The 17,747-nt window shown below is 41.7% G+C and overlaps 1 protein-coding gene across 2 annotated transcripts in view; it reads right to left on the bottom strand.

Moving 5' to 3' along the window:
- Positions 1–17,747, bottom strand: part of DCDC1 (doublecortin domain containing 1) — a 1,503,674-nt gene that overhangs the window by 375,223 nt on the left and 1,110,704 nt on the right. For both annotated transcript variants that reach the window (XM_085648291.1, XM_085648292.1), the window contains one exon: positions 3,922–4,045. In XM_085648291.1, coding sequence (XP_085504417.1) covers positions 3,922–4,045 — 124 coding nt within the window. The remainder of the gene's footprint in view (positions 1–3,921; positions 4,046–17,747) is intronic.

Here is a 17,747-nt window from a genome sequence, read left to right as displayed (position 1 = left end):
ATGATAACATTTTTACATTACCTTTCAAAAAGAAGAAACTTTTGTCACCATGAAGCCTCAAATGCCTCCATCACTTAAAGCTATAAACTGGTTCTCAAGTGAGCTTGAGATCTGCTGATTAACCAAATGCACACATTTACTTTTATTTCAGGTAGCAGGCACCCTTGCAAAATGGGTTTTTCTTCTTGAGTTGTCTGTCTCTACCTTGGCTTCACAGAACAGGAGACAACCTCTATTCCTTTTAGGCCTATGGCACCTTAAGGTCAGCATTTTCCATTCTGGATTTTTTTAAACATGCCAAGTGTCATTGTAAAAATATTTTGAAGTCTGGTAATGTCATTCCTAATAAATCCCGCCCACTTCAACCACTGAGGCTTTGTTTTTTTTTTCATTGCTTCTCGTGCCTCCCAGCGTTGTGCTTTCTCTGCCTAATCAATTCACTTGCAAGGTGCACGTGGGCCCTGATTGAAAACTGTGTAGAGTGGATTTCCTGTGTGGAATTCGTACCGCACAATAATAAGAACTCCTTTGGGATTTACTAGCTGCTGGACCAACAAGCCAGATTTTACTGGCTGGAAAATCCAGCAGGCAAAATGACTGAAACCTATTTGTCACTCATTTGCTCTTCAAATTAATTTAGAGGCATAGAAACAAAACCTATTAGGTGCATAACTCTGGTCCTAACGCCTGACATCAAAAATCTCCCCATATAAGTTACGCAACAAACTCACACTGTTCCATCTATGGCACTCCTGACTGAAAACACACTGTGGCACCTCATTAAGAGTACGAAGCAGTGTATAAACACAAGGACAGGACAATACAACATCATACTCAACCCTACAGCACTGCAAGTCTCTTGTAATGACAATACAGAGCTATTAACATGGCCTATCTCTGGCTTTTATTAATATACATTTTTACTTAGACCCTGATTTAAAGTTATGTTTAAATTTTGATCCAGGCACAGAGGACTGTTTGCACAACGGTCGGAATTCTGAGTCATGCATCAGTTACCACATTCTGCAATTTTCTACTGACATATTTCCCTAGAAAAAGGCTGAAGAAATCTATCAAGATAGATTGCTAAAATGCAAATGTAAAATATGCAAAAATCTGTGTGGTAAACACAGATTTCAAGTGTTAGGCTTCATTCTGGGGTGGGGAACTCAGGAGAAGTTAATGGTGTTCTCCATTAAATATCCTGCACTAGGTTAGTGGTAATTACCATGTGCACTATTTATAACCCAAATACTATATATATCTTGAAATCCTGACCTCGGTCTGCAAATATGTCTTTGTGCTTCTTTCATGAATGTATCCATACAGAAACATAGGATCCATTATAAGGCACTCTGCTTTGCCAATAGAGCCTACTATAAAACAATCCTCATGCTGCCTAAGTGTTTACTTCCAAGTCTAAACAATTCCCCCACATTGTGGCTCTTCCCTCCTGCATCATTCCCCTGATTTAGAAAGGCTGAGTGCAGAGCTAGAAGGGATGTGCTCCCTCTCTTTTGTTGCTTCCTTGGCCTGGAATGTACTCCAGCTTGCTCTGCACAAAATTGACAGCTATTATATGTTTAGGAAGGCAATAAAAAATTAGTTTGTTATATGGATTATCTTCACATCTTTTCTAATGTCATTAGTCAGTTCTGTGCCAATATGCCTTAGGGCATTAATTGCACTTTATAAGTAACCACTCAACTCACATCTTCCATGTGTAGGTTTTCAATATATTTAGTGGATGTCATTAGGCCCGAAACATAGAGATGGTGGCAACTTTAGAAAAAAATAGACCGAAATGATGAGTTGTGGCTCTTGCTCTTTGGTGATGGAGCATTGTCACCTGAGGCATAGTAAAGGTGTCTGCCACCTGACCTGTGGCTGGACGGAGGGATAGCTCAACCATATGAAGCCTGAAAATATAATTTATGTCTAACCAGAGGCATATCTCTTTCACCTAAGGCTAACACCTCCATGATCAGGTTCTCAGAGTGCATTGTAAGATGGATGTAGAATGTGTGTTAGTGTATGCCCTGTGTGTCTTTTCGCCGAAATAGTGTATATGAAGACACAGTACACCCTCTTGCCCCTTATGTAGGCATTGCATCCCTGTTTCCTGTCTTCCACCTACTGCAGTTTGGCAGCAAAATGCTTGTGAAACCTTCTTCTGCTATCAAATGAAGCCATGCTCTGTCAAAAGCAGCACACATCTGATGGTATGTATAATAGGTTATTATTGCAAAAGCATTGGCAATGTAAACTATTCTTTGTGTACTACTTGCCCTAGTGTTACAATGAAAAACTGGCAACCATGTTTCCTGACTGGTGTCTCTCTTGTGCTCTATTTAAGGTTGTCCTTTTCTCTACCAAGGTGATAATTGATGTAAATAGTGTGGACATTTAGAACAATAGTGTGGACATTTAGAACAAGCATATAATTGACTATGGTGATTCCTCTCAAAGGAAGTTTGTAGAAATTTGAAAGAAATATTTCATTTTATACTGCACATTGTCCTTGCAGGATTTATTTTTTTAAAAATATTTTAGTGGATTTCATATTTTGTACTGGGGGATTCAGAACAGAACTAAAAGTATGATTGTTGCTATTATAACATATGCTGTTAAGAGGCACTCTTTCTTTGCAGACTTTGCCCATCACTCACACATTCTATGTGCTCTAGAGATTGAAGTGATCCTTGTATTCTTTGCATGGTAGAACACCATTCATAGGAAAGTTATTTCAAGGCAAATACCTTTTTGCCACTTCTTTAGGCCTGGTGGGTCACCTCATTAGAGACCTGCTCAATATGGGGTGCTGACAAGAAAGATTGCATTTTGATTTAGATAACGCAGATACCTGGCAGAGTAATTAACAGGTTTTATATACTGCCAAGTAATTGGCACTCAAGTATTCAATCTCATGAGGAATGGAAGATGTATTAGAACATTGGAATGTTGAGCGTTCCATTGAAGACAAAGGAGTGCTTTGGGCTTCTACTGGCTGGTAGAAGCCCAGCGAACAACATTCCAATGTTTTTTTCATTTCACAGCTGTTGCTGTGAACAAAGGCCTTCCGGAGCCCGAGGAGATTTAAACCCACTCGGGCTCTCACAGGCCTTTGTTTTTATAAATTAGAACATTCTGCCCTGTAGAGGCAGAATGTTCTAATTGCCTTAGAGCCCTCCGTAACAGGCTCTACTGGCCATTAAAGGCCCGCTCCCATGTTGAAGGCCTGGGCCGAACGCTGGTGTGGGCGTTTAATGGCCAAAAGGGCCAGCTACATCAGGCTCTAAGACTATATTAGGAATCAAACCAAAGACTTGTCAGTCAACCATTTCAGAATCATGTGTAGCTGTGTGTGGCCTCCAACACGCTTATATTGCAACGTCTCGGTAAGCAGACTGAAAATGTCCCTTTGGTCATCAGTCAGACAGTAGGGTCTTTTTGAAGATGGAATTAAAAATGTTTTATGAGCTCCTTGTCAGTTCACATAAGGAATTTTAGGAGAATTGGCAAAAAAGGTCATCGTCTTGAAATAACTTTACAAAAACTGGTTCTAAAGTACTTTGTCAGATCACTAATTCTTATTTTAAAAGATATGTAAGTAGCCTATAATCATTGTCAAATCCGCTGAAACATGTTTGCTGTAATAGTATCAGGTTTGACCAAAGTTTAAAATGCACACTGTATCACTCTTGTATAGGCACCAAGGATGGCTCCAACCCATGTCTTGAGGTGTTAGCCCCGACTTGATTGGCTGACCCATTAGAGCCCCCCCCCCCCCCCCAAGGCTTGGGTCCAGTTGCACCCTGACTCTGACATATGAAAAACAATATTGTCTAACTGATTTCCGACTTAGACCCCAATATTATACAAAATCCTGATCACAGTTTGATTTGAGTTTCCCTTTAATACCTGATTAAGTTCTCCATTCGGAAGGACAGGCCACATGTAGGTGTGTTTATTCCACACAGGGTTCTCCACCTTGGAATGCTTCCACTGTCCTGGCTTTGCTGTGCATTCATGCTTTATAGCCCATCTGGAAAGACAAATGATATGGAGAAGTCATTTATCTAAACACCAGCATTGGACCAATCCATGACAAAGTTCTCAGACAGACTTTAACATGTCCTGTGGAAGAATGTTATTCTATTGTTTGTATTGTTCGCAAACGTTTTTCTGTTTGTATTATGAAGAATAAAACTGTCTCAATAGTTTCAAAAAAATAGAATTAAGTGAAATCTGCCTCTTTTCTTAAGTTCACCTGAGACCTGTAATAGTGGTTCATAAAACATCTGCATCCACTCCGTAAGCAAAATAGAAAAAAAGTGGGAGGAAATATTTCTGGGAACAGGAAAAAGTATGCTTTCAGGCTGTCCATTCACACCTGAACTGCAAATTGTGACCTGAGGTAGTGTGTACTGCAAATTTGGATTCATGATTGGCTACCAGGAGCCAATTAGAGTAGCCCTAATGCATGGACATTTTCCATCAGCAACACTAGGGCCATGTGTTAATTCTTTTCTAATCGTCTAATGAAACCTAATCCGATAGAAGAATATGCTAAATGCCCTATAGTTGTGCAGGACGGTCATTTCTCAGCGGTGCGTGAAATGACCCTCTGCAGTTCATCAATGTTTTTATTTTCTGGCCAGCGGATGTTGAGCATTGATTGAAAAATGGCAGAGATGGGCCATGGTAACCACCCACAATCCGCAGACACAGTATATTGATCCTAACAATTATATCTACGTGCTAAAACTGTGCATTATCTTATCAACCAAACATTATTTTATGAACCACATAACAAAATAAAGAACATTTATTTCAACTATTGAAAACAGCCCACCTAAATTTCACTTACAATTTTTTCCAAATATTCGTTGCAAAGGAAATAATTTTGCATATCAGCCTGCCTTTACTCAAAGGTATTAGTGAAACACAAAATGGAGACCATGCTCCCATCTTTATGTATTACGCTCAGGATAATATATATGTATGCTTTTTCTGGTTTATACAGACGAACAAACTGCAAAAAATACATCAACATTCATAAATGAAAACATGTTAGTCATCACTTCATAGTACTTGCACAGAGATCTTTGATTCCACACCTAGGATTTGCTCAGCTGCATCCCAAGTACTTACAGGAAGTAATATCTGTTTGTGTAAAGATTTGGAGGGTCCAAACAAGTTTGAATATGAACGCCCTGCAGGGACGCTGCAAGAAATCCTAAAGACCACACGAATAATGTGAGAAACATTAACTGAAAATTGCATGTGCCTTTTCCCTCCTCTGTGACATTTAGCAAAGAATTCTATTTGCATACGTCTGGCACCACACAAAAAGGTGAAACACAGTCTGAAATTCTAGACTAACTACATTAGATGGTGCTAGACTCATTTGCAAATTCAATTTGCTCTCCAGTGGCCCAAATGAACAACAATGGCAAATGAGTTTGCAAGAGACTGCCTCCATGATTCTATATCCATGCGTTTTATTTCATATTGGAAGGATGGCTGCCTTAGTCATGGCTCACCCCCAGTTTTTGCTCCCCAGCATGTATGCCATAACATGTACAGGGCCTCAAAACAGAGACATCCTGAACATTCTCTTACATGTGCAGTCACAAATCATAATTGTCCAAACAACTATGGCCTCATTTACAAGCCCTTTGTGCCACCGGTGCATCACTTTCTTTTATGCACCGGCAACGTAATGGGCTTGCCCATATTTACAAGGCCACGTAAAGTCACCCTTCGTGAATTCTTGGGCTGTGATGTAAAGGCCAAGATAGGATGCTCAGTAAGGGGTTAATTCTTTTGGGATGTGTATTTTTACGTCAGACCTGGCATCAGCAATGCCTGTGACAATTCAATATATATTTTAAATTGTGCAAATATCTAACCTATCGCACGTTAACACCGTTTCTCTGAATGTTCAAGCTTTTTTATTAAAGAAATACGTCTGGGATATATTGAATAAATGAATGAATGAATTGGACATTAAATGGGTCCCTGTAATCCCACACAGTAGGAAAATATGAATATTTTTACAGCCATTCAGGTTTTGAGCATCTTCCAAAACTGAAGATTGTTGGTCAGATGATTAAGGGCCTAGGGTGCCTCCGAACAACAACAACACATCTTTAGGAAACAGCAGAGCAGATGCAGAATGAAGGGCTTGAGACGATGATGTTATGGAAAGTGGTGGCATAAGAAAGCTGGGCCCTGGCCATACAAAGATGTGTGCCATATAACCAGGCCCTTGAAAAGTAACTGCCTATGAAGGGATAGCCAAGATAGATTGTTGAGTTGATTAGAAATAGTGTCATGATGATTTAGGCGCTACTGCCTGCTCTACACTTTGTTGGCAAAGTCAAAGCTTTAATTTAAATTTTCCCAACTAATTCATCTTTCCATTCACTTGTGTTATACCTGTCAGCTTAAGGGTGGTCTTCCCCTGAACTTTTTGTCTTCCTCCTTCATGCTCTGCGCACTTTGCCACAGCTGACCAGTGCTAAAGTGCATGTGCTCACTGCTTAAAACATAATACCAATGGCTTATCCCCAATTGACTTACTTAATGTACACATAAGTCCCTAGTAACGAGGTACTACATGTACCGAGGGCCTGTAAATTAAATACTACAAGTGGCACTGCAGCACTTATTGTGCCACCCACTTACGTAGCTCTTTGAACATGTCTAAGGCCGACATTGAGCCTGTGTGTGCTTTTTAAACTGCCGTTTTGACCCGAGAAGATGAACCTTTTTGCCAGCACCTGGACTCTGCCACTTGTGAGTCTACTCTGCCAAATGGTGCCACCCCAGTCCTGACACCTTGGAAGTGGGCCTAAGGTGCTCTGCCAGCCTCCGTGGATCCAGCAGAACCAACGCATCGCCTCTGCTGTGCAGCACAACCCTGTGCAGAACTGATGCATCACAACTGCTGCGTGCTTTGGCTCCTTCACAAAGACCTGTATTGCATTGTAGCTTGCCCCCTCATCGGAATTTCCACAGCACAATGTATCCTCAGCACAGGCCCTCGCAACGTGCATCTATGGCAACTCCAATGATATCAGACTCCACATCGCAGCTCTTAGGATCTAGCATATCACCCCGACTGCGTGGCGCATCCTCGACACCGGACTTCACATTGCAAGCCCTCAATGATGGCATCCTTGACTATGACATAGGACCTTGCAGCGCAGTCTCAACACATCTAGGAACTAAAGTAGCGATTCCGCTGCGCGGTGCCTCTTAGAAGTGGACCTTCACAAAGCTTCGCAAACCAAGATTAAAGGTACTTTTTCAGTGGGCCTTAGTGGGTCCCTGTAGCCCGTCCACGCTCCATCGTTGTCGGCCTGAACATGAGACTTTTTCTCGCTTCCGCGTGACCAGATATCCACTGTTAGCGCTTAGTGCTTTTTGGTGCACTTTTTACTCAAATCTTAAAGATGAGTATTTCCAGCTCTACTGATTGGATTCTTGTTGTTTTATTTAAGTTTCATTCATTAAAAAATTACTCTATTATTCTTACTGGTGTGGGACCCTTTTGTGGTGTGTTTTCACTGTGTTGCTGTTTGAAGTGTTGTACAAAATGCTTTACACATTTGCTCTAACTTAAGCCAGGCTGCTCTGTGCTGGCATACCCGATGGTTTAGATTAAGTAAATTTAGGGTTTGCTTGTGACTTCACCCTGACAAGGATTATGGGTCCTGCTTGAGTAGGGTTTCACCCCTCCCACCCCCACCAGTTACCCAATTTCTTACATGTGGGTGGACTGGATAAATACAACTGGTATTGGGAGTGAACTGTACCACTGGCCATGCCCTGAGTCCATTGAACCACTTAGATAGCCTCTAGGCTCTGCTCTCAGGTTCTAAGTAAGGAATAATGTACAGTAGGAACCCCAAAGTTTTTGGTGCAAGTCTCAAAAGTTCTCTTCTCAAAATATTATTAAGCGCCCTTCATATATTGTGTTCGATCTCCCTGTAGTTGACATACACCCAAAGGGCTTGGGTGGCATTTGCATAAGATTCAGGTGTTCTCAATACATTTTTATATTTGATTTCCCCCCATAAGTTTTATCACGTTGGACTAATCAAGTAAATTGTGAAAATCCCCTATAATTCACCTCTACATGCTTTCTGTGAGGTACGTCACAAAAATGACCCTCCAGTAATTCATATTATTGAGGTGTCCGAGCACCATGTGTGTCCACTTGTGAACTTTCCCCTCCCTATGTGTTGACAAACATCACTTGGACTGTCTATGAAGCAATTACAAATATCTAGATAACTCTTGCAACGCTGTATACAAAGGGCCATTTGATTAAGTTAAAGAAATGGTAAGCTAGACATTGCACAGATTACGGGAGCAGCAGGCTGCTACTCACAGCTGTACATATGACGTGAACAGCACCTGCCAGTAGAGAGCAGAATGGCTTTTTGTGCTGAACGCTCTGCTGACAAATGCGGTTTTCTGGAGGTCATGAGTCTGAATTCTGCCAAATTTTTGCCTATCCCTTCTAGCAAGATGGGTAAACTGAGTACCAAATATTGCACTTTTTTATTTACTGCACTTAGTATTTAGTGCTCCATAAAAAAAAATTGTTACTCTTTCAACTAAAGAAACAGTATCTAAAATTGTTCAGGTTGCAGATTCATATGCAAGGGTAAGCAGGAAACTGAATTCCCTCCTCAAGAGTTTCCCTATCACAAAAAAATCCCAATTCCATATCAACATCTTGCTCTTGGAAATAAGATATTGGGAAAATGCTGTCTGTGGGCAATATTCAAGATGACTGGTACCTGTGGTCAACAGCAAGCGAAGGGTGAAAGAAGCTTCTGCCTGCCTTGTGCAGGAACTAATCTACCTGTTTCTGAGGCGTGAAAAGCAAACAAGTAAGGGGCAATTTAGAGTTCAGTGGAGGAGACTGTTCAGGGTGAGACCACATTCACTAGATTGGCCTGCCTAGGACTGTCATGTGAGGCACTGTGCTGAAAGGGAAAGTGTGCAATGGTGGCCATGTGCAGGGAGAAAACTCCCTGCTTGCCAGAGTCGTTAGGCTTTTGTTTGACAGCAACACAACCCCGATTTCTGGTTTGTATCTGGAAAAAATATAATTTGCTTAGCAAGCAAAGTTACAGCCGTTACAGCACTGGCAGATGTAGTTAGGGCTTTAGCGATCTCTACCAGGCAGGTGGCGACCTCCAAACAGGGCGGGCGGTCTGCCAGGCTCCAAGTGAGGCTGGTAATAATTTAAGCTGCCCTGGTCATAAGATGTGTCACAAGAGCAAGTTTTTATTTTTATGTAAGTAAAGGCTGTAATATAGTTAAATCGTTTAATGGATTTAGCACCGACAGCCAGTATATGTGTGTATGGGTTCTTTAAGTTTGGACAATGAATAAGGTCTGCAGTTTTAAACAAAGTGTCAAATTTGAAGCGCTCAGCTCTCAGGGTATAATCACAGGAAACGATATAGTACAAACAGATGTAGTTTATTGCTTCAAGTACAGCAAGCGGATCCCAGCCACAGCTGGACACCCATCGAGTCACTCACAAACTCCTTGTAGGGAGCTTCACCTAGAACGTTCAGCGCTACAAGATTCTAAGGCATGTCGCGGGGCACATACCAGTGGAATCAAGAAGGAGGGGGGTTAAGATAATAGTGAATGTCTTCCCCATAACGGAGGATACCACACATCCCCCTCCTTTGCAATTAACAAGTAACAACAAAGGAAAAGGAGAACAGTTAGACAAAGATTATCTATCAACATAGTGCTCCAAATACTTTGGGCGACAAACCTTCCTGCCGCTCACCCTAGGGCAAGTGTTGGTCTGCCCTGCACAAACAGTCTTAGTCGAGCTGACATTACCAGGGATGCTACGCTCACTTTCTTCTGAACTGTTCGTGACCACAGCAGGGGCAGTGTACCACACCACCCTTCCCAGGTTCCAAATGTTCTCTTCTTGAACATTTCTCAATAAGAGCATTCCTGAATAACTTTACAATTTTTTTAGGCACAGTAAATTCAGACCAGTTTGCTCTACTTGTGGGTACTTTTATCAGATCGCCCACCTTGAATCGCATGTTCTGGACTGCATGTGATTTATCAAACCTGCCCTTCCTATCCTCTATGGCTTTCCGTTCTTTGCTGTGCCCCTGTGCCTCCTCTGAGAGACCTGTCCAACCTTTGTACCACTTCATCCAGCCTGGTACTAATCTCGAATTAGACTTTTTAGCTTTCAAAAGTTCAAAGGGTGTCACGTTAGTGGTTTGATGAGGGGTCAGTCTGTATGCCTCTAAATGTTTCAAAACCTCGTCTCTCCAGCACAACCCACTTGCTCTTGCTAGTTGGATACCTTCCTTGATGGTCCTGTTAAATCTTTCGACCATCCCATTGGTCTCTGGGTGGCACATAACTTGTGCCTTATTCCATTACACTCTAGGAATTCCCTCATTTCTTTTGAGCATAGCTGTACCCCGTTATCTTTCAGTATGCTGCTTGGCGAAACCTCCCTAATGAAGACTTCTAGTAGGAAATCTATGACAGTTTTTGTAGTGATCTCTGACACAAACTTTAACTCAGGCCACCTTGAATAAAGATCTATGAGCACCAGTATGTAAGGTGTACGATTTTCCCCTGTCAAGGGATCTACTATGTCTAGAGCCACATCCACCCACGGGCCCTTCAGGTGGTGGCCTACAGTGCATGGGAGGTGTGTGTTGTTTGAGAACCTTGTCGCTGGAGGAGCATGGTACACACTCTCTTATTTTCCTCTCGAACTCTAGATCCATACTGGGACACCAATACCCTAGGCATAGCCTCTGTTTGGTCTTGGTAACCCCCAGATGCCCCTCATGGGCCAAGTTGACCTCTCAAGGTCTCGGGAGGAACCAACCTGCTACCCCGGAAGAGACAATCATCCGCAAAAGATAGTTAATCTTTGACCATCCACAATGGCCTAAGTTTCTCTCCAAGCTTGTCCTGGTCCACCCAACCACCCTTCGTCTTCTCACACACTCTCTGCAGAAGCACATCTGCTCTCAAGTCATTTTTCCAATGTTCTTCCTATACTGCTCCTTGGGTGATGACGCATACTTTCTCGAGCTGCATCTCATTGTCTTCCTCGTCTTGCCTATGACTATCGTCAGTTTCTTCACGCTCTTGTCCCACCAGGCGAGAAAGACAGTCAGCTGCAAAGTTCCTCACACCGGGTATATACTCGACCCCAAATGTATATTCTTGTAGGCTCACCACCCACCGCCTGATTCGGCTTGAGATGGAGTCTAGCCTTTTCTTAGTAAAAACTTCAACAAGAGGCTTGTGGTCGATCCTCAGGTCGAACTTCATTCCCCACACAAATTCTCTAAACTTTAGGATGGCCCAATGTGCAGCTAAGGCTTCTTTTTCTATCACTGAATAATTGAACTCTGCGAGATGCGAAAGCTATGGTTTCCTTCCCTTCTTCTCCCATTTGCGTCAAGACCGCACTTAATCGTTTTGAGCTGGCATCCATAGTAATCATTGTCTTTCTGCCTTCTCCTGAAGATGATGCCATTTATTTTGTTTTTCGGCATCGAAACGTCGTCGATACAATAGGATCATATGTACTGAATATGCTTGTGAATGCTATGTACAATGGTCACTCAAATTATAATCAAGTCTGTTCACTGATTATAAGTATACAGACCGATTTGTTCGCTGTTGCCTATATTTGTTGTTTTGTCTTGTTCACTGTAGGTCACAGGCTGTGCCCCCTTGACATTACTTTCTGATTTTGTGCATCGCCAAATAAATTCCTGTCCGGCTGGACAAAGGACATAAATACTATTTAGTTTGTGTCTATCCTTATCTTAATCCCCCAACTACTAGTGTCCACTGTTTTTTGTAATAAGTTAACGCCCAAGGTCCCTAGTGTATTACCTTCGGGTTCCCTTGTCTCTCATAACTGTTCCATAACCACCAAGCTCACTAACTCACTCGTTAGCCAATTGATAGATTTCAAAGAGACACACAAAAGACCTGCTCAGTTAGGGTATTTCACACAGAAGCAAGTAAACAATTCATACTACATCATGGTAAAAAATCGCCTTGTTGTGAATGTTTGTTTGTTGTTTTGATATGTTATGTTTATAAATATTTTCAGAAGGACCTCATAAAAATGATCTTGGTATAGGTTAGAGTTGTATGTTCTTTACCAGATAGTACAGGGCACGTTTTAGCATTCTTTCATGCAATGCAATGCTGCAAGGCAGCTTGCTGCACTGCGTTTCATGAAAGGGTGAGGGCAGAAGTGCTCTCTGCATGTACAAAGATCAGGATTTCTGCTTTCTCATTTCGCTGGCACACTCTGTGCTGCCTAGCACCAATGCACGCACCTGCCTCTCTTGAGTAGGCACACTATTTTGGCTCAAACCAAGGTTTTCAAGTCATTATAAATCTGAGTTTGCATCAAAGTGCATGAGTGGATGTATGGAAACACCCATGTTCCTCCAATGTAACATCTACCTGACGCAAAGAAATGCAAGGCAGTGCCATGCGCTAATTGTGTTACTTTGTTTTTACTAAACCACAAAAAGTGGCTTTGCGTGGCTTAGTAAATCCCAGTGAAGGACTTGCTTTGCCTTGCGACAACGTGTCACGCAAGGAAAAAGCAAGTACTTGGTAAATCTGCCTCTATATATTTTCTTCTGAAGTCATCAAATAGCACACACCACATTATGGTTCTGGATAGGTAGACTCCTCCCCTTGAAGTCCAATGATCGACTAACTTTTGCATCAACACTTAGAGTCACCAACTGGTGTTACATTCTGTGGTAGTACTGATCCACTTTTGGGTTAGTAGTGGTGCTGGCGTAAATACCGCATTTTCACTTGTCAAGCATCAATGCAATATATGTAATGCAGAATATTTTGCCAACGTGTACTGACACTGGTATCATTTATGTGTTCTCGACAATGTTAATGCAAAGTTGCACCAATGCAATCTGTATATCTTTGCCCTGTGTCATTAACTTTATAACACGGGAAAATTCAAAGGAAATAAGTGTGGAAATATTAATTGGAAATTCCTTTAATTTCCACTAGATGGCGGCAGCGATTCATGTGAGGCCTGCTGTAGGTCCAACAATGTAGCTGCCTTGCTCCGTTGATTTACTTCTTTGAAATATATTGTCCTGCTCACATTTTCACATTTTCAATTAAAGGCTAGTCGGGTTCAACAAATTGAAGCTCTGTTTTAAGTATGGATCCTGAGGTATCTTTAAAATATGAGTAGACACAGGTGCTGCCAGAGTGCCCAGACTTCAATGTCTACAGCCACAAGCAATACTTGAAAAATAACTTGTGAGAAGGAAGCTGACTGATTGGTACTAATTTAATTCATACAACTAACTGAGCATGAAATAAACAGAAAGACGCGTACTTCCTAGCTCAACATTTCTTTTTTAAGTGTCGCAATGTGAAAACGGGAGTTTAAATGTATTTAAAACATTCAATTGAAACTGGGATTGGCAAGTAGAAATGATTTTGGGATGTAATGGTCATCTTTTTCATGAATCCTGATCATGCAGTGTTACGAGTATTCAAACGACGGTCTGGATTTCAAGGTAAGCAAATGCAGCGCTTACATTCCTCCATTCAGAGACAAAAGACACTGAGGGGCATATCAACAAGGGCTTTATCTCTGCTTTTTTGGCTTTAAAAGCCAAAAAAGGAGAGATAAAACTAGCGCCCTATCAACAACAGGGTGCTAACATGCACATTTGCATGTTAGCACCCTTTTACTCTACGCTTCCCCTTGCATCTCTAATGAGATGCAAAGGGGTTGTTCTAGAGTAAAATAATAGGAGAAATGTCGCTAAGCGACATTTCTCCTATTATCAAGAATGTCGCTAACCCTGTTAGAGACAAAAAAAGCAGCGCTAACCGCGGTTAACGCTGCTTTTTTACGTCTGGTATTTTTCTGACTTAGCCATGATATCCTATGAAAGGAGGATATCATGGCTAAGTTTGCCTGTCCCTATCAACAAGGTAACGTGAGATTATCGCTGGGTTTCCAACGATAATCTCACGTTAGCCACTTAGCGTGAGGATTTTTATCGCTATTGAGATAAGCGTTGGTAATAGCACGCTATCTCAGCGATAAAAATTCACGCTAGCCGGCGATAATTATCCTAGCACTAAGTGCGCTTAGAGATAATTATCGCCGGTTGTTGTTGATATGCCCCCGAGTTATTACAAAATAAGCACAGTTTATCTTTCGAGTAGTGACCTCTTAGTTTATAATCTTCTCTGCATATACTTTCACACTTGTTTCTACCTTAAACCAGGGTTGTTTTATGCAAGGCACTTAACTACATGTACGAAGTGTTAAGGAACGCGCTACTTCAGAGAGAGGTTGGCAGCGTATTATATTAAATGAAGTGCCCTATTAAGGGACACCTCTTGTTGAAAACAAACAGCCAGCGACACAAAATGGCGGACTATAGTGGTCTGCAATACATTGGCCTTTGTCCCGAAAGAAATGTTACGAATGAACTGCGCTGTATTTATTTGCCCCCCTGAGTGGTCTACCCCTGGCATGCCCGGAGCAATGTCTTTTAGAGAGAGCCCATTACCGTCCGTGAAGTGGCAGCAGACACACAATATGTCCATGGAGTGTGGGGTGTTCCTTTGTCGGACAAGCACTTCAGGCGCCGGAGCACTTCAGTTGCTTCTGAATAGAAACAGGGCCCACGACTGAAATCAACCTTGTGCTCACTGAAAGGCCCCTTTGGTGCTCCCCTGTGTGCAATATTGCACTGGAAAGCTTTCAAGAGACCATGGCAGCCTATTGAAAGGACACTAACAAAGAGACTCCTAAAAATTAAGGAGCTGTTTTGTGCGCGAGATGAGACAGGGGGTAGAGGTCTCTTACAATGCAAACGTTAATTCTCGGTGGTAAATGCCGAAGTACTTTCAGTGATTCCAAGCAAATTGTGAGAATGACATCGTGGTTTATAGATGGTGCCGCTTCAAATCTGATTATTTCAGCCAGAGGCTGACATCTCTCACACGTGTCTGACAAACAGAGACAAGCATTTCAAGGGAAGAGGCAGAAGGGAGACAAACAGAGCACAACTTAAAAAATTGATGCTTCTGTGGGAATATCTCTGATGAGCTACATAAGATGAAAGTGAGGTATCGATTTTCAGGTAAAATGATCTCTTTTACCGAGTTACAGTTTTCCCCCATTATTATACTCAGCGTTACCTAGAATACATAGATTGTACCTGCGATGGTACAATTCATATACTTTTGCACCGGTCATCCAGTTCAGGTGCTAGTGCAAAATGCACCAGAACAAAGTCAAGCTAGAAATAACCCCTCCACCACCACCACCACCACTTCAAGCATTGTACTTGATTAATCAATTCTCATATCATCAAGACTTCAGATTTAAAGCGGTGCAATGCTAGTCCGTCAAACAACGTGCCCTAATCCGGGTTAAGGGCGCATAATCCTTCTCTGGCTATTCATTGTACTGAGTGGCTGCCTTCCTTAACCTAAGTATATGCAACAATGTCCAACCACGTATCAATAACACAGTGAAACGCAATTTTAATATAGTTATACAATCAAATGTAAAGCAACCATTTGGTCTATGCACAAGACTATATATTTTACAGTTCTGTGAATATGTACAAACGAACTCAGGGTGACTGTACATAAAACAGACGTGTTGTTTTCTATATGTTTATGACATACTATGTAATAAAACATGAGGGATAGCAATAATGTTCTCGTAATTTGAAAAAAAGGTCTCAAAAGTAAGAGGTGATCACATGGTGCATGTGAGAATTAAAAACATAAAATAACCTGTAAAAGAGATCAAATTCAAATGGCAGTAGGGAAAATACCATAATTTCTTCGAAACGTCCAGTAGAACATTCTTTGTAGGGTTTTAAAGGTAAACAGTTCTAATGCTCCAAGGCAGCAATTTTCTAGGGAAACATTTTTGCCACAAAGTTTCAAAAGTATTTTAACCCAAAACAATTTACAGGGTCATCATTAGAATGTAAAGGTGAAGTGAGCACTGAGCTGTTCCTACAGTAATAAATAATTTTGGAGATTCCTGGAGAAAAATCCATTCAAGGGGAGTTGAAAATCACAGGAAACTGAGGACACAGAATCATATACATTTTATAATAATTTGGGCCTCATTACGATGTCAGTCATAAAGCAATCCGACCGACTCTGTTTGTCGGACTCCCATTGACTTCCATGGGAGCCTGTGTGCCGACCGACAACACAGGCTCCCATTTAAAAAAGGGGTGGTTGCGGAAAACCTTGCACCTTGTGGTGGGCATCCCATGGTGCCTGCCAAACTGTGCATGGTTGTAAAGAGGGGTCCTATGGGTACCTCCACTGACCATGACTGGCGGCCTAGGGGTGAAGGGGGGCATGCTATGTGCCCCCAAAATCAGTTTCCGACAGCCGTTCAGTGTCAGACAGACGGATTCAGAAAGGCTGTCCGAATCCGAATCTGACATCGTGATACGTCGGTCGGAAGCGCGGTCCGTAGAGCTGTGCGATTCAGCTCTGAACGACTGGGAGTGTCCAAATGCCGGTCGGATCCAAGTCAGAAATACTGAATGGTTAACTTCTATCGTATTCGGTTGGTCAGAAATGTTTCCGAGTCGGTCGGAAACATGGGTTCCGACATGGGTTAGGAAAGTCCGAATGCCATTCGAAGCCTTTCCGACCGACATTGTAACGAGGCCCTAAATTGCAAATGTCATTGTTATATCAAGCTATTGATATATTTTACACATATTAGATCAATATGGTATAACAGTCTGATACATATAATTTTAACATACATAAAACACACAAGGAAAACCTCCAATAGCCTACCAACCAGTAACACTTACACATTAAAAAATCATTGATCATACACAATCATGCACATTCATGCCAGAGATAAAAATAAAAAAACACTCAAGATACGGATATCAAAGCAACAACAATAAGAGGCGTTCTCCCACAGGACCACTATTGTGGAGCACTTATTAGGTTTTGCTTGCACTGTGCTTGAGAAATCTATTGCTTTTAATATAAACTTAAAAGGGACTTACATCCTGCCGCCTCTCTTTCCTTGCTTTTCATTAGTTCCTGTGTGTACCACTTACCTTTCCTCCATTTCTAGTGGCTGTAGCATATTTCCCTGCATATACCAATGCTTGTTCCTCATCTGCTTCTCTTATCAGTTTCGTGCAGCCGAAATACTGTTAACATCCACTTTGGTGGAACTATCTGGCACATGCATCAAAAATGGCATTTATAATCGAAAAATAAGGATTTGCTAATGAGGAATTGCAAAAGCCTATGCATGTAGGAATCGCTAAAAAAATAGCGATTCCTACAAACTCCTTAATAGTTGCAAATTGCGAGTCGCAATTAAGGAATTTCTTTCCATTCGTTCCTACAGGCCCATAGGAATGAATGGGAATTGCATGCGCAATTTGCGAGTACCCATTAGGTACTCGCAAATTGCGTATGCAATTTCACGGGTGCAAGGGTGTCAAAAGAACACCCTGCTGCACCCCTGAAATTGTAATGGGAACACATGTTGCGCACACATATGCCCCAAGGGTGTGTGTGTGTGTAACATGTGACTTTGAAAAATGCACTTTAAGGCATTTTTCAAAGTGTCCGTTAATTACCATCAGGTATAATTTTCCGGTAAT

This window comes from Triturus cristatus, chromosome 3_2 (assembly GCF_964204655.1).
Source record: "Triturus cristatus chromosome 3_2, aTriCri1.1, whole genome shotgun sequence".
Taxonomy (NCBI): domain Eukaryota; kingdom Metazoa; phylum Chordata; class Amphibia; order Caudata; family Salamandridae; genus Triturus; species Triturus cristatus.
This window is presented reverse-complemented; position numbering and strand designations above follow the sequence as displayed.